Source organism: Haliotis asinina, chromosome 8 (assembly GCF_037392515.1).
Source record: "Haliotis asinina isolate JCU_RB_2024 chromosome 8, JCU_Hal_asi_v2, whole genome shotgun sequence".
Taxonomy (NCBI): Eukaryota; Metazoa; Mollusca; class Gastropoda; order Lepetellida; family Haliotidae; genus Haliotis; species Haliotis asinina.
This window is the reverse complement of record NC_090287.1, coordinates 38,559,587-38,583,310: the sequence shown is the minus strand read 5'-3', so window position 1 is coordinate 38,583,310 and position 23,724 is coordinate 38,559,587. Positions and strand designations below refer to the sequence as shown.

Genomic DNA, 23,724 nt, shown 5'->3' with positions numbered 1-23,724 from the left:
TAAAAAATAGTGTGATACAGTGCAGTTTTCAACACCTAATCTGTTTTCATAGACAAGACATACAGACATCTTTGAGATGTACATGTTGGTTAACAACACTGGAAGATTATTACAGTGAATAAATATTGGGACGTACAAGTACAAGAAAAGTCATTCTTAAATGTACCCAATTCGACCATAGATCTTAATTTTGCAAGCACCAGAGCGGAAGGTCGCTTCCGACAACGCAAACTGTACACTTCCGCATGTGTGCCACGAATGAATGATAAGTTAGCAGGTCATTCTGAAAATGACTGGCTACGGTTCAATGCCGGACCTGATCAGTAGTAGCGTCTCCATGCAAGGAGTACAAGGTTGATTTCTTTTCTGTATTTATTTTCCCTTGTATTTAGCTTGTTATGTTAGCTGGGAACAAAACATTGACATCCCCGACTGACCAGTGTCCACACAATCAATGAGTGCAGACCTTTCTGTTTCAGGGGGATATGAGAGTGCAGTCAACAGTCTTTGACTTTCCAGATTGTATTAACCAAACATATTTAAAATCAGCCGAGGAGATATGTACTTCCTACACCTCCAGATAAAGTGATATACTGCATTACTGGATATCTCTTGTTAAAATCAACATCATATTCATGGTCATACGATTGCAAATTATTTTAACGACGTTTCTAATTATTGGTTATTCATCATGATCATTAGTAATATTTATATCAGGTAACACAAGGAGAGGTGCACCACTGTTCATTTAACATGTTAATTGAACTTCAGGTCCAACAAGGGAAGATGGAACTAAGTACTACACATCGGTAAGATTATCATGCACTTTTCAAAACTCTTTTCATTGTTATGTCGTACATGCCACTTCTTATAAAAAGGTCTCAGATAATAAGAGCGTTTTGACATGTTAATAATTGTTAAACATAAATTGTGATTTTATGTGATTTTATCATACTGATTCAGATGAATATTGTTTTGATTTGTACTTGTAGTGTCACCGACAATTGTTGAACAACATTTGTTTTATGTGTTAATTATTGATATTTGCTAACAGTTATTTTTTGCTGCAACTTAATGTAAATGAAATGCACTCTTTCTCAGGAGATGTCATATGAACATTTTAAACTTGTTTTATGTAGATAGGTTTAATGGGAATCATTTTCTCTGGATCAGTGTTAGTACTCAGCATTACACTGATTATTATTGTTCTAAAATCATGGTAATGATTACAATCTTTGCCTTTATATCATGATCATGATCACAATCCTTGCATTTATATCATGTGAAGAAATATAGAAAATACTCGCTGAAAAATCTAAATGTACAACAACAAGCCACAGCTTGATCGATTTTGTATTCAACACTGTCTAGATCTCTTAGAGTTTCAGCAGCTAACAGATATTCATATGTTTAATGAACATTTTGTTTCAGGGTACAATCTATCCTTTTTCTGCTTCCAAGCCTTTGCGAGGTACTTTCTTCAAAGAGTTGACAACAGTTCTTTCACTCAAAGAGGTACTGTTATATTTTACTAATTATTGATCAATACTCATGAGCTCAATGGTATATGTGCATATTTAAATACATAGTTTCTCAGCACCAGAGGCTAGACTCCATCTTTCTGAGGCAAGCATGTTAGCTGACTGTCTAATTTTTTCACCCTTTTCTGAACTTTACATGTCATGTATTGGCTGTACATGGACAGGTACTTTCTTCAAAGAGTTGACAACAGTTCTTTCACTCAAAGAGGTACTGTTATTGATCAATACTCATGAGCTCAATGGTATATGTGCATGTTTAAATGCATAGTTTCTCAGCACCAGAGGCTAGACTCCATCTTTCTGAGGCAAGCATGTCAGCTGACTGTCTAATTTTTTCACCCTTTTCTGAACTTTACATGTCATGTATTGGCTGTACATGGACAGGTACTTTCTTCAAAGAGTTGACAACAGTTCTTTCACTCAAAGAGGTACTGTTATTGATCAATACTCATGCGCTCAATGGTATATGTGCATGTTTAAATACATAGTTGCTCAGCACCAGAGGCTAGACTCCATCTTTCTGAGGCAAGCATGCTAGCTGACTGTCTAATTTTTTCACCCTTTTCTGAACTTTACATGTCATGTATTGGCTGTACATGGACAGGTACTTTCTTCAAAGAGTTGACAACAGTTCTTTCACTCAAAGAGGTACTGTTATTGATCAATACTCATGAGCTCAATGGTATATGTGCATATTTAAATACATAGTTTCTCAGCACCAGAGGCTAGACTCCATCTTTCTGAGGCAAGCATGTCAGCTGACTGTCTAATTTTTTCACCCTTTTCTGAACTTTACATGTCATGTATTGGCTGTACATGGACAGGTACTTTCTTGATCTGTGTCTTTGATCTAGGTTGTCATGTGATTAAGTGCACTGGGTTTTTTAAGATCTTTTGTTTTACCGTAAACACGGTAAGGGTCAGATGATCCTGACTGTGTGCAAGGATTTCTGTTTGAAGCAGCTGCAAATAATATGAGAGGGGAAATTAATATGGTTGGTCAGTAGGAGGGACATAGAATGGTAATAACACATTTTATCTTGATTTGCACAGCAATGTCAGCTACCCATTGGTCAAAACCGTAGATATGTGCCGTAGATATAATTTTCTATGTTAACCTGGACAATGTGCGTCCCTAGTAACAATGTATCAAGAGTTATCTGCCTTGTTTGCATTGTTTGTATACAAGCAGTAGACAAAGCATTTTAGCATTGCAGTGCTCCTGTTGGAGTCAGTATGCTCCAGAAACCCATGCCATCAATAAGCAAGAGTTGAAATCTATGCGCAGGGGTCACAGTATTGTCGAGGTGTCACTACAGTGCAGCTCAAATTAATCTGTCACTGACCACAAGAGCGTATGCATATAGTCTCCCTCTGTTTATCAGTGAGTTGACGATTCTGAGAAAGAATATATGGGACAAGCCATTCAGAATAAACTAGCACAAATTCACCTTCTCTTCTCTGATCTTCTACTCTCAGTGCTAGTTACCCAAAATGACTCGCTTTCTTGCGTGGTCCCGGAGTTTGTCATGACACTTCCAAAAGGCGATCATGACCGATCTGTTGACTTCCATTTGAGAGGGGTCACCTATAACTTCTAAGCCACAAATGACACTTCTGTAGCAGTCTACCATGAACAATCCTTACATTCACTACAGCTGTGTCTATGTGTTTACCTGCTGTAGAATATCAGCACGTCTACAGTAACCTCTTGCTTGGTCTGATGCAAGTGCCGTCTTCAAGGCCTGTGCTTTTCAATACAGGTCATGTTGACCTTACCTTGAGTTGACCCAAGTTGATGAAATTTGTGGGGCAACAGAGTAGCAGTTGCTTACCTTCGAATGTGTTACTTGAGAGTTCCTTAATATACAAAATTTTGACAATGAATGACAGTGTGGATTTTGAACGTTTGATTGGACGGGCCTTCAGAGTCCAGATTTGAAGCATTTAGTGAGGGTGCTTGTCGACATAAATTTGTTACCATGTGTTCACGAGTTTGATATGGAGATTTATCATGTCTCCAAGTTAAATGTCAAACTTGAACTTTGTTCTTGTTTGATATTTGACTTGGACACATGACATATCTCCATATCAAACTTGCGAACACACGGTAACTTGTAATAGCCTGTTAAACCAGTACGATCAAGAGGTGAAGTTTTTATTATATCAGTTTTTAGCCCTGGGTCCCGTTCCTCAAAGCAATCCCAGAGCTAAGATGATCGTAACTTCCTTACTTTAACATAGACAGTTGTAGCACTATGATTGCTTTGAGGAACAGGGCTCTGGACACAGTTTTACTTCTGCAATTTAAGAGAACATATGTCTGTCAATGTTTCATCAACAGATAATACATTTTGGGAGCCTTTCTGTACTGAAAATCTTCAGTTCATTCAGTGCATCAGAATGGTGGACTATCAATGATCATCATTTTAATTATATATTTCAGGGCAAGAAGATATCTCTCTTCCTGACTCTCAATGTGGCTTGCACCATGATTTTACTGCTTTGGTGCCATTCTACAAACAGCATGGGTACGATGTTTAAACTCATCCTCAGTATACTGAAAAGTTGCATAAACATCTATCAGTGTACCATGTAGGTTATGTATAGAGTTTATTAGGGATGTGAGTGAGTGAGTGAGTTTAGTTTTACACTGCACTCGGCAATAGTCCAGCTATATGACAGTGGCCTGTAAAATAATCAAGCATGTGTGAACCAGTGTCAATAGATTGCAAACAGATCCCACTGGCTTCTGTATGCAATCTGTATATTAATGAGATTGCATACAGAAGCCAGCCTTATATATATAAGTATGAGGCGGATAAGACTCTGTGTGTGTGTGTGTGCATGCGTGTGTGCGTGCACACACACCCTGTCTTTTCTGCCTCATACTAGCTTGGCAATGATACAAGAAGCTGTATCAAAACGTCGCTTCACCTGAAGAAAAGAAGTTGCTCATCAATAAAGTTTGTCCTTATCTGATGTTGCAAACTGATGAGTGACACGTGTCACATGTACTATAAATTAATTTGTCACAATTTGTCTGTTGCTCACCATGTTAAAATATAAAAACCAGTCAAGTGGGATTAATTTACAGCACATGGAAGATCATTATCAGGTTGAAAAAGGAAACAGTTCTCTATACTGGGTCAAACTCTACACCTGCACTTTTTGCCAATCCCAATGAATGCTGGTTTAGGAGACTTACACTGTTCCCTTAAATAACACAAAGACCATTGCCCGGAGTCAAACACTTGTGTTGGTCAACATAACGATGTTTGACTGTATGAGAAAGATTCTCTTTCTATTTCTCCTGATGAATGAGTTAGCATATACCCCAAACATTGTTCCATGTTTTAAAGAATTTGACATCCATAAATCTTTTCCCCTATTTGTATCACTTAAATTAGTGCCATTTGAAAAACTGTTTTTCTTTCCAGCATTGACCGCCTTCACATACCTGACCATATTTGACATATTCAGGTAAGTTCCCCCTTAGGTACTACTTGTTTAGCAACAAACCCTATGTGATGACGTCAATTCGAATTAATTTTTGACCCTACAAACCACTGATTGGTACATATGATTTATTACTTACCTGTGGAAGACACTCCAGTGTGATATTTTTACATTAATATTACACTAGTGTTATACTGCAGGGTGTATACGATGTCGTATTCTCTCGTAATGGTTTACAGTTATGATGTCACTGAGTGTCATCACACTGTAGGCAGTTTCTATCAAATTATGTTGAAGAGTAATAAATAGAATACTAAATTTGCCTCCATAAAGTACCATTTTTATTGAACTCATGGAAGATTTAATATCAAAAGCGCTTTTGCTCATTGTACTTACCTATCTACTAACCTGACAGAGATTTTGGGTTATCCGGGATAATAATGTTCATCATCGATGTTATACCCTGAGGCATGGACTTCAGTGCCATAAAAGTGGCCATATTATTATCATTTATGTTTGTGTATCTTCATTTGATCCAGTTTCTTTTGTTATAAATGGACCTGTGAACATCTGGGGTAGAATAGGCCTTCAGCAACCCATGCTTGCCGTAAAAGGCGACTCTGCTTGTCATAAGACGCGACTAACGGGATCGGGTGGTCAGACTCACTAACTTGGTTGACACATGTCATCGGTTCTCAGTTGTGCAGATCATTGCTCATGCTATTGATCACTGGATTGTCTGGTCCAGACTCCATTATTTACAGACCGCTGCCATATAGCTGGAATATTGCGGAGTACGGCGTAAAACTAAACTCACTCACTCAATTTGTTATAAATGACAGTATTTTGTAGATTTCCTACTTTGATCTGATGGTGGTGTTATTTCCAGCTTACTCACATGCCTCCTGAGTTTATGGGTCCAATTACAGCAGCCTTCATCAGCCTACTCGTTTGGGTTAGTATTACACATCAGCATTCATGCCATCATCGTATGAGCATGATTATTATAGTCATTGGTGTAGCCTGTTGGTTAAAGTGACTGTTCATTATACTGAAGACTTGGATTCAATTCCCCACAAACATACAATGTGTGAAGCTCATTTATGGTGACATGACATTGCTGGAATATTGCTAAATGTGGAGTAAAGCTACTCTCTCTCTACAACACTTAAAGCTGATTGGTTAGTAACACCTGTAAGAAAACAAGATGATTGCTGGGCTGGAGGATACATATATACTGATCTCAAGAACCTCTGTGTGATATCCAGTAGTCAAGACATTAGCTTATCATGCTGAATAAATGTGTTCAATTTCCTTCAGGAGTTCAACCTGTGAAGTTCGTTTCTGGTGCTCCCTGCTAAATCAGTGCCAGATTGCACGGCTTCATCTGTTTGCATATGAAACTGTAATGTGAATGGCTGTAACTTAATAAGGAGCTCATTTTGCTGTGCAGATTTCAGCTTCATTGATATACAGAATTTATCATCAAATCGTTTTGTTTGTCACTTCTGGTTACTATCTCACATTTTCTAAAGGAAATCCTGGCTACAGCACTGTACTATTGCTAAAAGCTGAATAAAACCATTTCTGCCACCCCACTCACTCATTCAACCACTCACTCACTTGCTCAACCACTCACCTGTTCAACCACTTGCTCAACCAGCCACTAAGTGATATATTTGTTTGTGTTCTACTTTCAGGTATGAACGGTTCGAGGTTGTGGCTGTGTTTGCGAGTACCATGCTGGCCCAGCTGGGATCATTTTTTATTGTTAAGGAGAGGTAAGTAACCATGGTAACAAGACATTACATTGACCATGTTTATGCATAACTATATCAACAGTAGTGAGGTCATTTCTCTCAGTTCTAAAAAATTCTATGATGTTGGAACAATTGACCACAAACTTTGACATAATGGATAAAATACAAGTGACATTAGATATTGATCAGCAGAAGTTCTGTTAGAAGTTATCAACTGTTGTATCAAAAAGCCAATACTGAGTATATGCTTGTGGACATTGTGCATAGTGAACTTTTGGCACCGTTGCACTCTTCATTTTCCTCCCAAACTGGCAGTTGAACCATTCGTATATCGGGTGGGACAGCCAACAGCTATATTGTGAAACGTTTCTTAAGGAGTCCACCATTATGTTAAAATATTAATTCATGTTAACCATTATTAGGCTTTTGTATTTATGTTGTTGAAATTACTCACTTTTTTATATTTTTCCACCTGTTCTTTCAGTGTGGAGTGCCTTCTACAACAACAGGAAGTACATACGTAAGTACACCATTATAGACAGAGGCCTGACCATGTGATTGGTAGGTCTGATGATTTGTTTTCTGAGATATTTTAAGTGACATTCAGTTATTTATAAAATTTCTCATCTTACTTAGGTCATTTGAGACATGCATCATGAAAGATATGTAGTTCTAGATGTCTCTCCATCATTAGTGGTTGTGGCATGATCACAGCTTATTTGTCAATGGATTTTATCTAAGTTCACCTGCTCACAGAATTTTGGGGTGGTGGGATAGCCAGGTGGTTAAAGCATTTGTTTGTCAGGCCTGGGTTGATTTGCCAACATGACTACAATGTGTTGAGCCCATTTCTGGATGTAGGTGGAAAATTGCTAACAGTGGCAAAAGACCATACTCACTCCAATTCGAATTCAAACATGGCTGCCACAATGGACATTTCTTACACTTTGGCACAGAATTATGGCACTTGATTCTTGTTTGTGTGAGTGAGTTTACTTTTACACCACTTTTAGCAGAATTCCAACAATATCACAGTTGGGCACACCGGAAATGGGCTTCACACATTGCACCCATGTGGGGAAGCGAACACAGATCTATGGCATGATGAGCAAACACTTTAACCACAAGGCTACCCTACTGCCCCTGCACTAAAATAGGTTTAAGGGTCTAGAATGTATTTTCTTCATAAGTCAGGTGAATTTTTCTGCTGTCTTTAAACAACCAGCACATGCATTCTGTCACCAGGGGTCGAATGTTGGTTGGCACAGTGCTGGCCTGTGTCATCCACTTCTTGGTGACGTTTGGTGTGAACAATCGAGCCATGAACCATGTGGTGGCTGCGTCCAGCTCCAGTTGGCTACAGGAACACATGACCGACATGAGCGAGAGGTAGGAAGCAACAAGCTTAGCAATTATATCTCTGGAACTGTTGAGTCATAGTTTTTCTGACTGATATTTATGAAATTTTTCATCTTTTCTGTTTATCAATATCCAAACTCATGATAACCTCTTTGGATTCCAGGGTTTAATATCATGTGTAGACCCATTACTAATGCTTGTGGTAAGGGCTTGAAGTGGGTTTAGGGGCTTGTTCTTGAAGTTGAAGTGTTTCATTGAACACCAGTTGTGTCAGTATTTTCTTAGGCTGTCATTGTATCAACCACTGGTTTTCATTGGTGAAACTCTTTGTACATGCAACTGTGAATTGGCAGTGATGTGCATGAACATGCTTCATGGGAAACATGAAACATAAGGTATTTGCATAGTAAGCCAATGAAATACCATGGAAATACTTCTGATTGATTTACTGTACATTGCTACGATCTGACTTACAGCCTGTGCCACATCGTCCCGGGCCTGAGTAAGCTGTTGCTGCCGCGCCTCAACCCCTTCGTCCTGATCGCCATGGCTGGAGCAACCTTTCTAGTCATCACTTACATCCTCATCGACACCAAGTATGACTCCATATCATATCCAGCTTTTTGTTGTTCCTATGATTTTCACCAAGTGTAGCTTTCCTCAGGGGCAATGCCTTTCATGTCATCTTCATTGACTTCTGCAATTTTCTGCAGTTTATAATACTTCATAGTAACTAGTTCTTGGAAAGTTTCAAAGAGAAACATTCAGAATTTATAGCTAGAGGGGTGATGATGATTTTTATGGCTAAGCATGTACATTGTGAACAGAAAAATATCCATGTAAATAAACACCAATTTTTAACTTACCTTACCATAGGTCTTATGCATATTACCTCAAGCTTTGCTAGAAGAGATCAGACAGTCGTTGATTCGCCATTCCCTAGATGGCTACCTCATGTAATCTACGAATGTAGTCACGGAAGTGACGTGATCTCCCCACTCGCGCAAGCGCGAACAATCCAAAAATCACTTTTACTTCTAGCGTTCGTCTGTTCGGACGTTTTTGGTTCGCTTAGTTTACCTACTTTGTGGTTCAATAAATTTGTTTTCTCACGGGTAGGTATGGTTTGTATCCCTTAGGTGTGCGTGTTAAGGTAAGTAATCTTTTAACTGCACTTGCTTTGCTACCTCGTGTTGTTTTTTCTCTCACTTCGGGGTGGGTTCGCCCGCGTCGTGTGTGAGTGCGGCGTGGCGTCCGTGGGGGTATTATATCTTGCTGGTTTTCTCCCTCCATGTGGTTTTCCATGTCGATTAGTATTTTTGCCAGGTTTCACTGCATTTATATGTTTTTTCGTGCCACGTTGCGAGGTACGCAGGCAACCTTTTTGGTTGTTTGCCCTTCGCTGTCACGAGCTTACGGGCGTGCCTACTTTTTAGTGGGGGTGCGTTGGTGCTGCATTTCTGGTATAGGGGTGTTTTTTCTACCGCCTAGCGTTGGTTTCAACGCATTGTTATGTTTTGTATGTTGCACTTAACTGTGTATGTCTCGCCAGTTTAGCACCATCTGCTAGGGGCAGGAATCGGCGAATTTCCCCACCCTTGGTGCCCGGATTGTGCGTCTCTGGCCTGCTCTTTTGACGGACGCTGCCAGTACTGCGAGGCGTTGTTGGTTGCTGGTTTCAAGGCTTCTTTTGCGGCTAAGAGGAAGCATTTTTCACAGCGGAAGAGAAGGTTGTCGTCTCCAGCGTCGTCGTTGGGATCTCTGCCGGACGACCCTGACTTACAACCGCCTTCAGTGCCTGTGCCGACGCCTGGGATGGGGCGTTCGTCCATGACGCCTGTACGTTTGTCCCCTGAACCACCTCGCTCGGATTCCATCGTGGATCTGTTTTCGTCCGGAGGCTTGTCTCATCCGGAGGTCCAGAAGTTCCTGCGCTCCCTCCTCACACCCGGTGCTGCTGCGATACCAGCGTCTGTCTCGACACCAGCGCCTATGCCGACACCAGCGCCTATGCCGACACCAGCGCCTGTGCTTACGCCAGCACCTATGTCTGCGCCAGCGCCTATGCCTACGCCAGCGCCTAAGCCTACGCCGGCGCTTACGCCTGTGCCTGCGCCAGCGCTTACGTCAGTGCCTATGCCTGCGCCAGTACCTATGCCTACGCCAGCGCCTATGTCTACGTCAGCGCCTGTCCCGACACCAGCGCCGACGCCGGACCCTGTGCCAGCGCCAGCACCTGCGTCTTACCGTATACCCAGGGTGTTGCATACGTTGTCCAGGGAAGAGGTTTTGTAACGACAGTTTGATGAAGGGCGCGCTCGGCGCTTGGAGGCAGAGAGCTCTCGGCGCAGATCGCGCTCCAGGTTCCCTGGGAGTCGGCGATCCTGTACCCTCCACAGTAGTCTTTGTCGGAGTTCTCGGTCCCCGCGACGCCCTTTGAATGTGGACTCTCGCTTTACTACCAGGTGAAGATGTTACTTGCTCTCCCAGTCCATATCACCTCGACGTTCCTCTAGAACTCGGCGTTTGCGGTCACCGGAACCACCTTGGATCCCGTCCAAGGAATCTGCTGCTCATGCATCGACTCCGTCTCTTACACTGCGGCGTGATTCGAATTCCATGTCCTGGGAGGACCTGGAGGTACAAGGTTTTTGCCCGGACTTCGACGAGGAAGTAGGAGGCGACGGCGATGGTGATGGCACTTGACTACCCTTATCAGTCGTCTTCGAGTGGATTGCTGACAGGTTACCGGACTGCCCTTCGCCTTCGGCTGATTCCAGCAACCCTGCAGCAATTCATTTATCACCGGAACTACTCATCCCGCCTCATCCTATGGTGGCGGACGCCATGGTTGTATTACATGCGGTCTATGCGAAATTGTCAACTAATCCGAATTTCTAAGCGTGTAAGTCGAGGAAGTCAGATTACAAGATAGACAGCCTGGTTTTCGCGGACAGCGTGGCTGTCTTGGTTGTATCTCTGTAGCGGTTATTGAGCTCCTCGCGGCTCTCTCATAGAGTGCAGGATTCTAAGCAGGTGGCCATTGAGACTGAACTCAAGCGGATGCTTAAGCCGTTGTCTGCGCTGGCGTCAGCTACCTCGGCGGCGGCGATGGACTTGTCTGAAGACAACGCCTCGAGGATCGATCACCGTACCAGATATTCCTACGCCGGTAGGTGGGAGGGACTGGTCGCATCCCCGTAGATCCTTACGTTACAATTTGTCTACATATACTTCAAGCGGAGAAAGTTTTCTTTCACGTGCTTTACTCATTTCGTCACGAAGATTTTTCGAGACAACAACAAAGTGACACGCCTAACTACACCTCTTATTACAAGAGAGGACGGCATTTATCTTCGGGGGAAATTCCAACACATCTATCTGAAAAACAATTTGTCTACGTCAGTTTCAAGCGGCGGAAGGGTTTTCGCGCGCTTTACTCATTTGGACACGTGCTCGCAAACAGCATGGTTACGGTCAAGCCTATAGGCTAGCAGGGTATCACCGTTTACAAGATTTCATGATGATCAGTTACCTGCTACACCGGTGACGTCACGTCTACATTTTGATTGGTGCCCGAGAGACAACGCCCTGCAAAGGATCCCAGGGTCGTTACATCTATAATTTGATTGGTCATCGAGGGACAACGCCCTGCGCAGAATGTGTTATGATTTTAGTGTAAGGAAGTTGTCTGCAGTGACTTACAGTCATTTTACAATGGAAAGATGTCGTTTACACTCTAGACTAGCAGTCTACAGCGGCATTGGATTTCTCTAGTCGGCATAGGAATCCTCTAACAGTAGTCTCAACGCTGCTTATCAGGAGGCGTGCAGCGATGTATGGCAGTTTCTGATCGGACAGACGGCCAGTTATAAGTCGACTTCTTGAAATGTCAACACATTCATAATGTACAGCGTGGTTGTTCTGAAGTCGAAGAATGACGCATTTTTATGGCATACAAGCTTATCTTGAGAGAGTTGTACTTCATTATCAGGCTGTTAAGTCAGCTTCAACTAACTCCGCGGGATTTGATTCATCACATCGCCGTCCCAGGTTCGGGGGTCGAAGTTCAAGGCGATGTTAAAAGCAAGCTGTACTCTGTCCGTTATCACTATGTCAGTGATAATGTCTACTCGATTTGCTCACGTCACCTTAGGATATGATCAGACGTAGACGTCTACTATTACGTCTATGACAGCGTTTTCTTGATCATGATTTCAAGACAGGTTTACGACATTGGACGTCTTGACTCCACACCAGTGGTAGACTCGCTGGTCAGTGTTTGGAACTTGCATATTAGAGCCGTCGTTCAACAACCATCTTTAGGTTGACACGTCTCTACCAGGATTGAGTGCCTATCTAGTCAAGGAGGTTGCAGCAGGATTCTGGGGGAGTGGAGCTCTATCTCTTCACATCACCCAGTTGAAGATAAAAGCGGTGATGCATGTCTATTATTGGTTGACAGCACCGAGAGACAAGCTACTGATGATCCATACGGTCAACTCAATAGTAGCCCTCTAGGTAAACAAGGGTCAAGGAGGCCTCGACCTCTACTACACTTGTCGTTTCTACCCTTCGACGTGGTCGAGTCTGATCCTCCAAATAAAAGTATCTCACATACCAGGAGCCTGCATCTTCATGGCAGACGCCTTATCTCGCCCCCTATGTCTATCTCCAACAGAGAATATGTTGTGTCGAGAGACGTTTCAAATAATCGGCTTCCAGAGTGGGACCAATTGTTGTACCATCCTCACAATTGGACACTGCACCTGGATCCGTCACGGTTTCATCTTTGCGCCTGGACCATCTGTGATAGTCTTGAGGGCCAAGGGGTACTCATCTCAAGTGGCGAAATTAATCACCCTGGAGCACAGGGTTTCCACTCAGTCACTTTATGGACCTGCAGGCGTGGGCGATCGACACGATCCTGCGACTGCTTTTGGTCGCACCTTGGTGGCCAGCCAGGTCATGGTTCCCCGACCTGCGTCATCTCGCCAGCGGAGAGTCGTACCAGCTCCCAGATTAGTTACGTCTGCTTCGACATCCGCACAGTCGGCAGCTGCATCCGGACCCACTGAGATTTCATCTTCACAGTTGGGTCATCTGCAGAAGGCAGTAAGAGTTAAGGGCTACTCCTCGTGCGCGGCAAGCGTCCTAGCTTGTACGCATCGAATGTCCACTAGGTCCTTATATGACGACAAGTGGCGCTCATTTGAGAGTTTTTGCGCTCAAAGATCACAAGACCCTATGACAGCTTCTCCACAATATTTAGCGAACTTCCTCCTGTTCCTGCATAACTGCAAGCATCTTAGAGGCAGTACCTTGGGGACTTATCTGTCGGCTTTGAACTCTATTCGATTAAAGCAGATAAACAGATTTCCAAGGTACCAGATCTTATTGCGCTACTCAAGGCCTGCAAATTGGAGGACCGGAAAGTTAAGCTTCGTCCTCCAGTTTGGGACCTCAACATCGTCCTACAACATCTTAGAGGACCTCCGTATAAGCCTTTAGAGGAAGCCTCCTTCGTGTATTTGTCTCAAAAAAAAAAAAAAAAAAGGACGGTCTTCATTCTAGCGTTAGCTACCACAGATAGACCTAGTGAAATTCATGCCCTGGACGTCACGCAGGTTCGTTTGGATCAGTCGAGGCATGGACCAGCCCACTTGGGTCTCCTGTGAGATTTTGTGGCCAAGAATCAGCTCCCTGGACAGCCAGACAGGCTGTTCTCCATTCCTGTGTCATCTGCAGTCTTGGGACAACTTGACTTGGAGGAGGAGCTGCTGTGTCTCGTTAGAGCCCTCAGATGTTACATCCGGAAGTTGGCTTCTAAGAGACGTTCCCCTAAAAGACTGTTCATCCCGCTTTCGACTACCTGCAAAGGGGAGGTGAACAGGAACACAGTCGCCTTATGGCTTCGATCTACGATCCTGGCGGCTTTTGATGCCAAGCGTCTACCTCATCCAGTGGCGAACAACCCACATGAGATCAGAGCGTTGGCATCTACCATGGCCCTCCGTAGAAATTGCACAGTGCCACAAACTATGGAAGGCTGCTTTTGGAAGTCATCGTCTACTGCCTTCGCTTCCCACTACCTGAGGGACTTGGCAGTTGAGGACATGGAGGGACTACAGTCTTTCAGTCCGTTGGTGGTTGCCCAGCAACTTACCCGGACGTCCGCCCATTAGGTAATAACACTGTTACTTACCGTTGGTCTTAAGATTAACCTCACCCTCAGGGTGCGTCGGTTTTTCTTTGGCGTTCCCTTGGGTTACTCTTTGTCCTGCTTCCAGGTTTGTCCTGTGACTGTTGGCATTGGTCTCCCAGGTTCTCCTAATGCATATGCACTGGTTGCTGAGGGATGGTCCTCCGGAGTCCACACCACCATCCATCTGTCGAAGCCATATGCATAAGACCTATGGTAAGGTAAGTTAAAAATTTATTAAAATCTAAATATGTTAGATATTTAAATACTTACCTTACCATAGGGCGGTGACTCCCTCCCAACGCTGGATGCTCCTCCCCACTCTGGACTCTTCGGACCTTCCTGTTGCCAGTAAAAGTGATTTTTGGATTGTTCGCGCTTGCGCGAGTGGGGAGATCACGTCACTTCCGTGACTACATTCGTAGATTACATGAGGTAGCCATCTAGGGAATGGCGAATCAACGACTGTCTGATCTCTTCTAGCAAAGCTTGAGGTAATATGCATAAGACCTATGGTAAGGTAAGTATTTAAATATCTAAAATATTTAGATTTTAATAATTCGCTTAAAATTACAGTGAATTTTTTTAACTTTGATATATTAAAGGTTCACATGAAACTGTATTTCAATACTAATTCTGTTTACATTCCTAACTTGTGTTCCAGGCTGTATTATTCTGCTGACACATGGTCTGCTGTCTGCATCGCCATCATGACGTGCGGCACTCTGTTCCCCATGAGTGTCTACACTGGCAAGATACTGCTACAGGTAAGTCACATCACTGGTTGTCATGGTAACAGGTAATCTACTCCTGTCTGTTTCAATTTTAAAAGATTAACAGTTTTCAACTCCATCGTCCAGCTACATGTCTTTTTCCAACAATCCATGGGCATTTGGATAAGAAATGGTCCTAGCAACTGATGCTGGTCACAACAGGTGGCCAAATGGGATTGGATTGTGATGTTCACTGACTTGGTTAATATCGTGTCATCATGGTGAAACAGCATCAGTCATCACTCACAAAACCAGTCAGATCCAGACTCAATTATTGACAGGCTACTATCATTCAGTTTGAAAATCAGCATTTGAGCGTGGCATTAGTCATCAAACAAATAATCACACATATGGAAGTGGATGCTGATGAACTGTGGAGCATTAACAAACACATTGTCTTCTCTTTACTTGTTTAGACAACACCTTCTCACATCTTGGGACAGTTGGACAAGGTCCTAAGGGAGGCGTCTACCTTGGATGGTGTTTTGGAGTTCAGGCACGAGCACTTCTGGACACTGTCCTTTGGAATCCTGGTAAGTAACCATGGTGAAGGAATTTCCCCAAAAGTCTGTACATTACCTCCTGTTAGGGATTTTGTGATTACATGGAAGTCATCACCTTCAGCTGTTGTGGTGGAAGATAGATCACGGACAGCAAAGGTGAAGTCTGTGAGTGAGTGAGTGAGTTTAGTTTTACTCCACATTCAGCAATATTCCAGCTATATGGCTACAGTCTGTAAATAATTAGACAGTCCAGGGATCAACGATGTTAACATCAGTCTACACAAATGGGATACAATGACATGTGTCAATGCTGCCAGTGCGCCTGAGTACCCAGTCCTTTTAAGCTGAAGTCAGTCAGAAAAGTAAACTAATATAACTGGACTCACACATTATAATGCTGAGAACTAAATTATGGTGTATGGTATCCTTGAATTTTTACAGTTAAAGAGGTAAGGCTATTAAATTTCAAAGATTAGACATGTGATGAATATTACATGTGGTCTTAGCACTCTTAGCAGTTCTTAGCAGGCTTATTGATTTTATGATTTATGGTATTCATAGATAACTGTAATACTGGTAAACATTCATTAAGGAGATAAACATCACGTGTTGCCCAATTTCTGGGTGTTGTTGAGTATTTGAAGCACGGAAATTATTCCCGTGCTTCAAAAGGATGGGATTTCCCATAGACTTCTGAAATTATATATTTAAAAAAAACAGTAATTCCACATTCATCATCAATTACATGTACATAGGTAAATCAGCAAAAACAAAATGTAAGCAAACTCTCCACTACAGGTTGTTCAGTTTGACCTGATCAAGTGAACACTTATGCATTCCATGGAGTGTCACAACTGGAAGGGTCTATTACTGTGAAGGTGTCAGGTGATTTTCAGCTTGCCGAGACAGGGTCTTAACAGCCGAAACAAGGTCACTGTTTGATATCTTGGTGTCAAGAAATCGTCAGCAATGTCCTAACTTTCTTTAAGCAATTAGCCACAGATGGTATAATATTTCATATTCGGTCTTATCAGCAGTGAGTAGCCGCAGTGAATTGGTCTCTGGGAGTAACTGACTTTACGTTGTAAAGTTAGTATATCAAACTCGATAGCTTATGACTGTAGGAACAATTCAGTTAAAACATGAAATGATTGTTTCTTCTTCAGAAGTTGTTTGCGAGGACATCTTTTGTTACGAATCAATGTATGCATGTTTTGCATGAATGCAACAATGACAACATTCTCTGCTCCCTTGTTTAATGAAAGTAACTCGACCAGCCATTTGTGCCATTTTACCTCCTGCGTACATACATGCATATGTCGAGTAGTCCTGGTCAAACTGAACTACCTGTAGATCTTTGCTAGTTTCTCACACAGGAAGGTAGTAACATCCCCAGTTCTGATCACAGGCTTCATTCTTGTCAGTCTAAGTAAACATAGCCCAAGTGTTATCTGTTAAACTCCTACACTGGGTCTAACAAAACCAAGTAGGAGATCGCGCTAGGTAACCTTTGAGCAACCTATTTCTGTCCAATCAAATAAAATACACCGGTCACTGACAATGATCTCTCAACAAATGAAAGTCTGCATATAACACTGGTATTTGACCTGCAGTATGTACGCTTTTTGGTTTCAGTTGATATGGTTACCATTAGCTAAAATTTCCACAAGCTGACAGTGACATCCTTGAATATTGCCAAAAATGCAATTTTTAGCGATTGTTTATTCACTGTTGTGGTGTTCTCTATGTGCATCACCCGGAAGTGATCGTAGGGAAAATAGCTTTTGGAATCATTCAGGTTCAAACCTTTGCGCGGATAAAAGTTCAAAAGGTATGTGCGAATGTCCACTTTCACGATATGGTAAGCTTTGTTCGGATTGGTCAGTCTCAAAGGTTACCTGATGCAGCCTCCTACTATGTGTTGTTAGAAATAGTGTAGGAGTGTAATGAATAACACTGGGGCTAAGTTTACTTAGATTGCATTCTTGTAATCTCACATAATATTGCCCAAACATGGCTGCTAGATATCTTTATCTGCACTTGACTATGCATGAAGCTATTGGAGCAACTGATTGTAGAACCTTGACATTGCGGAGAAAATGCTGTCAAGGGCAGACAGCTTGAGTCACTCACTATGCTTTTCTGCTTCCAGGCTGGGTCAGTACAAGTCCGAGTCCGGCGAGATGCTGACGAGCAGATGGTGTTGGCACATGTCTACAACCGTCTGTCTAATCTAGTGTCAGTCCTCACCATACAGATCTTCAAGGATGACTGGACACGATCATCAGCTTATGCCATGATGGGAACACCATCCTTCAACTATACACCTGTACCCTCCCCTTCTGCTCCTCCACGGCCACTGTCCCCTCCCAGTGTGCCACCGCCCTACCCCCCTCAGTCATTCAGGACTAACACATCAGTTGGATTCACACCATCAGTGCTACATGCTGGGGACAGTGTATCCATGATGTCTACCCCCACGATGCCCCCTGCAGGCCGGGGAGCTGCACACTTCTCGTCTCTGCACATGTCATGATGTAGGTGATGCAAAGTCTAAGGTGTCAGGAATTGGCTTGTCTGACATAGTGAGTGTGGAAGTCGGCAGATAAATAGATGTTTTCCTCTGAACATTTTGAAGAGGATCTCTTTTACATGGGGATTGGGTCACTTCTTGCCTCTGCACGTCATGATGAAGCTTCAGAGGGATGTGTGTGGTACAAGGTCTTAGATGTCAGGGGTTGGTCTGTCTGCCATTTCGAGAATGTGGAAGATTGGTAGATGATTTCATTTAAACATTTTGAAGAGGATCTCTCTCAAATGAGGAGAGTATAATCTGTACGTTTCTGTTCATGTACCATATGTCCAACATCTTGAAGAGGATGTTTTTCAAGTGTCTGATTGTGCAGATTTTGAAGAGGATGTGTGTTTCTACTGCGCTGCCGGCTCCTTAGCTGCTCTACGAATTCACTAACTACTAATTCACAACCCATGTGGGATGAGGAGTTTGAGTGAAATAACTTGATTGTGGGTGAAATAACTGTCATTTAAGACTTCCAACAGTCTTGTCTGAACTTAAAATGGACTGGTTCTCCCCACACAAGACAGAAGACTATCCAGGCAGGTCAGTGGTGTCACCGGCATCATGTCCATTATACGATGGGGTAACCCATCTGCACATCTTCTAGCAGACCAGACTGTCTTGTTCAAGATGGAACTCGATGTGTGCTCTAGCAGGAAACAAACATTGAAATGTTTCAGATTCTACATCAGTGTACCTTGATGCAGTGTTTTCCCTTATCCCTGGAAAGCTGCAGGCCTTAAGGATCTACACCCATAAGAAGCTGTGAGTCCTGGCCCTGATTTCTTGAAACAAAGTTTTTACTCAAATCTCAAACTGAGTGTGACAGTTTAAAACAGCTGAATTTTTAACTCACCTGCAAATTCTGAATTATAAAGGCCCAAACATCTTTAGTAATCTATCTACCGAACTCATTTTAGTACTAAGCTGGAGTTTAATACCAATTTCAGTTCATTCCGGGAAATGCATTTTCCTGCGTTTTCTCAAATTTGAGTAAGAACTAGAGCTTAAGTCAAAACCCAAAACCTAAGTTTGCTTTGTGAAATCAGGGCATGATCAGAAAGTGTAGGCCCTATAATTTGATATGGAAATAGCACTCTTAGTCATTGGGGATGAAAATGTGTTGGCCATAAGGACCTGCAGAAAAGAAAAGCTGTGGGCCCAGGTGGCTTTCAGTCGGCTGTGGGCATAGGGCCCCATGTTAGTCTGCCATTACATGTGTTCCTTGGTGGGATGGAATCTCTGTTGATCATTCACCTGGAATATTATTCCCATCTTTCTCCAATTTATTAAGAAGGCCATAAGATAACTAATGGAATGGAGAATATGATAATTCTGTTCACTATGTTTAACTTTAGGTAGTATCTTTGTTACATATTTTTGGATGTTTAAGAACATTTACTGTTTCCTCAATTGCACAATCAATCACAAAACACTTCTCTGACTCATTAAAGACGACTTCTACTTAAACACAAGCTATCAGGTGCTGCAATTAACCTCATTACTGCAACAGGAAACACTACTGTTTGATAATGGATAAATTTTGCAAAAATATAATAAGACAATATGAAAACATTGCATTTATCTCAAAATGCTCATTTTTCATTCTGTAGGTGTGGTTACCTTGATGTAAACCTTTATGTGATAATGAAGTGGAGATCAATCTTCTATGGCAAAATATCTTCTGAATTTGTTGAAACTCATGTTATACTGCCATAAACTGAGGATGTCAAAGAGAAAAGAAAAAAGAGAAAGGATACCATCCTCAAACATGTCTGAAAAGGTACCCTTCATTTTTATCTCTTAACTTCTGCAAAATGTCAGCTTTTCTCAAAAGATAAGGTTATCATTTTCTGCAAAGCTGGTGTCAAGAGATATAACTCCAGATTTATGATGCACAAGTTCAGCTACAATATAGATCCTTAAGCACTAATTTGACATTAACATTTTAAGTGTTATTTATGTTGTGAAACCTGGCTGATATTTTATCATGAAATCATTTCTTCTTGTTTATCCAACTGACCACTGGTTTGTCTGCTCAGAGAGATCAATACTGCAGTGAGGGGACACTAGAATTTTAGTAGAAATGAGTCAGTACTGGGAATCGAACATAGTTCTTCATGGTGACAAACTGCACCTCTTCATTAGGTGGTATCATTTTGAAAGCATGTCATATGTATATTCACCAGACTACCTATTCTCGACAGGTTTGTATCCCTAAAAGCTTCTAAAGCCCATTCTCAACACACTGGCAATGATTAAAGTTAGGAATGACTTCTTCGATTGGCATTCTAGAAATTGGGAAGATGAAGGATGAGGACTACTTTTTATAGATATACAACTTGTTTATTCTGTATAGTGATGTTTTGACAACGACACTGGAATCTATGTGGAAAAGTCACCTATGCAGAATAAAGAAGTTATACATCCATAAAAACTGTCCTCATCCTTCAAAGTTCAGAATGATTCGAGAATAAGGACCCAGCTTATTGACTGCACGTATGATGTACAGGTCAGATATGTCATCAACATACTGGTGCCAATCTTGTCAAAATAAACTGAATAAAATCATGATGTTTATGTTTGTTTTTATTGTGCTTTATGATTGATAAGTTTGGTGCTGACTAGCACTGATCACAAAAATTATAAATTATATGATATGATTATTAAATAGGTGAACAATCAACTGAAAGTGACAACGTCCCTAAATTGATAATTCATGTCATCTTAATTAATAATTCATAAGTCATCTTACAACCAAACTGTTTCTTGCATCATGTCTTAAAATCAATGCATGCAAAAGAACAGGTCTTTCCTCAGCATTAACATTTTACTTTTAGAACTTTATCACACTTATCACATTTTGTCATTTCCTTTAAGTTCCCAAAACATACCATATAAAAAGAGTAGGGGATATTGCATTTTGCGAGCATACCACTAGCCAATGCCAATGCATATGAGAAAAAGTAATATATATCCATACAGATGTAACAGTTCCAAAGAAACAGAATAAATCAGGCCAGTTTTTTTTGTGTGTAAGATTGCAAAGCTTTATATTTAGATAGTATTGAGGGCTTGCCCAACCTTTTTAAATACAATCATGTGCAAGTCCGGACTTTGTTTATAAAGGTAACTGTAAATTGTCATATTTTCCCTTAATTTCTCTTCATCATATGTTTCCTCCTTGACTTCATCCTTTCCTTCATCCAATATCCCCCTCCTTCTTTTAATGGTATAGGTACACAAACTGGAAATTGGGTCTCTGCTTCACGCTGTTAACTCCGATTCTACAAGTCAGGAATGGATATAAATTCAACCAAAACAGATAACAAAATAAAGATATGGCAACCATGTTAATTCAAATTTCAATTGTCTCACTACATCTCAACTCACTTGAAAAAAAGCATAAATTAATAAATAAATAAATAAATATATATATACATGTGTATGAATTGTCATAAAAATACATGAGGTACCGGGAACACTTTGGCAAACCCTTATCACTTGCATACTCAGTATGCTTGGGTTCTTCTGCAGTTTTGATCTGGATAAGGGTACAGGAGACTTGGAAATGCAGTCAAAACCAAAAAAGAAAGAAAATGTTATGACACATACAGTACTGTGTAATACATTGGCTGATCCTGGAATTCCTAAAGGTACCCAACAACGTTAAGGACATCCCCAACATTCATTATTTCAGTATTGTATGGGACATTATATGAATTATAAAATACTTTAATATTGAAACTTGGGTGGTCCTTGCATTTTTGGGGGTTGAGTACATATATATTATGATGTAAACAGCACATATCAAGTGTCAACCTCGAGTGTTAGAATTCACTTAAAACTCACTCAGTAACACCCAATCTCTGCACACAGATCATTGTTCAAGAAAGCTATGCTGATGGTTATACTTTTGGTAAACATTTTCAGTTTGATGAAACTACTTGATAGAGTTATCTCCCCTTACAAATATGACGACGTGAAAGTGCCAAAAAGCAGTGTCAGACAGTCATCTCAAATGCACAGCATATTAAAACATTTGTTTACAGCATTTGCTTACATCTAGAACAATATAACAAAATATGAGAGAGAGAGAGAGAGAGAGAGCGAGCAAAAGGTGCTACAGGCTGCACTACATGTCTCATAAATGTGCTTAAAGATGCTAGTGAAACCTATAGTTTCACATGAAATGCATGTGGACCCGTTGTTTTGTAAATAACTCTTCATCCCATGATCTAACTGATCTCAAACTTTGCAAGTTGATGTTTTGTCAGACAACCTAATCACACTGTAAATCATCCATTTTATGCATTTGTATGGAAGGATCTGTCTATGTAACTGTCAACAACAGCAGAACGCAGACAGCTTGCAGAGTGAGGGAGTCAATGACCTGTAACAGCGGCAGTGTTGGGTCACAAAGGTCAACGTTTTGCTCCACTATGGCATCATTCAATCCACATGCACTCTATTTTTAAAATGAGCTTTGCTTTCAAACCTCTTAATGCAAGTTCAGGTTTTAAGTTTACAGATTTTGTATCTTTCAAGTTTATTGCAGGGTAAGTTAAAAAACGTTTTCATTCATCTTGTAAACAGTAAATAAAGGGAGACAGTATTTTTGTTAATTAAGTTAAGATATAAGCATGTAAAGATTAGAGAAAACTCCATAGTGTATTTTTCTTCTGGGGCATACGTTTACATCATCAATAGCCTTGATGGATATTAAATGGTTATCTCATCTATTTGCACTGTTTTAATCTGATACAATATTTGCAGTCAAGTTTAAGGATATGTATCATTACTATACTCGCATTTGTATAGCAACAATATCCAGTTCCATTGCTCAAACACGCTTTGTGGGTTCTTAAACAAATCAGATGTCAGAACACAGTTTGGCATCATTTCTGCATCCATAGAGAATTTTCAGTCCCTCAAAAGAAACCTGCCACAAGTGAACTTTTAGGTGTAGATACCATGGTGTTCACAACTGATGCAACTAATCGACTGAATTTAGATTTGCTCTCAGCAATATTACATATATATGGCGACGATCTGTAAATAATCAAGTCTGGAGCACATAATCCAGTGATCAACATTTCTCACCACCCGATCCTGTTAGTTGTAGTTTAGAATTTATCAACAACAATGAAATAGCACAGCTTTGAATATCACATTTAGATTTCCAAGATTGTATTTTTTTCGAGACTTTGGAAGCCATGATGTTGAATGGCTGATTCAAAAGTTCACCTGATCTGACCTTAATTGAGGAGTCCTAAGATCTCAACACAGACATGTTTCATTTCACAGTGAAAGATTTTGTAATGAGATTGATCGTTGTGATTCCATTGTGAACCTTTGACAAAGAAAGATTCATGTCGATGCATGAATCATTCTTGGTAAGACAGAATATGAAAGAAAACCTTAGGGAAAAGGATTAGTTTCAAGTTGGAAGTAATCTTTTACCAGTAGTAAATATATGTTAAATTAGCTATTACGCACGTATATACAAGGACATTAATACAAAAAATATAAGTTGGAGACACAGACAC

The 23,724-nt window shown here is 41.1% G+C and overlaps 1 protein-coding gene across 2 annotated transcripts; it reads left to right on the top strand.

Moving 5' to 3' along the window:
- Positions 1–205: 205 nt before the first annotated feature.
- Positions 206–20,817, top strand: LOC137293846 (zinc transporter 6-like). Of its 2 annotated transcripts, XM_067824617.1 has the most exons (13): positions 206–353; positions 772–809; positions 1,432–1,515; positions 3,988–4,072; positions 4,982–5,024; positions 5,890–5,955; positions 6,701–6,781; positions 7,245–7,280; positions 8,006–8,149; positions 8,596–8,715; positions 14,986–15,088; positions 15,511–15,627; positions 17,750–20,817. In XM_067824617.1, the coding sequence occupies exons 1-13, from the start codon at positions 290–292 to the stop codon at positions 18,131–18,133; spliced, it is 1,365 nt and encodes a 454-aa protein (XP_067680718.1). In that variant the 5' UTR covers positions 206–289; the 3' UTR covers positions 18,134–20,817. The 2 variants fall into 2 exon arrangements, with proteins under 2 accessions (XP_067680718.1, XP_067680720.1); XM_067824619.1 differs by lacking the exons at positions 206–353; positions 772–809; positions 1,432–1,515 and adding an exon at positions 2,150–2,189.
- The last annotated feature ends 2,907 nt before the right edge of the window (positions 20,818–23,724 follow it).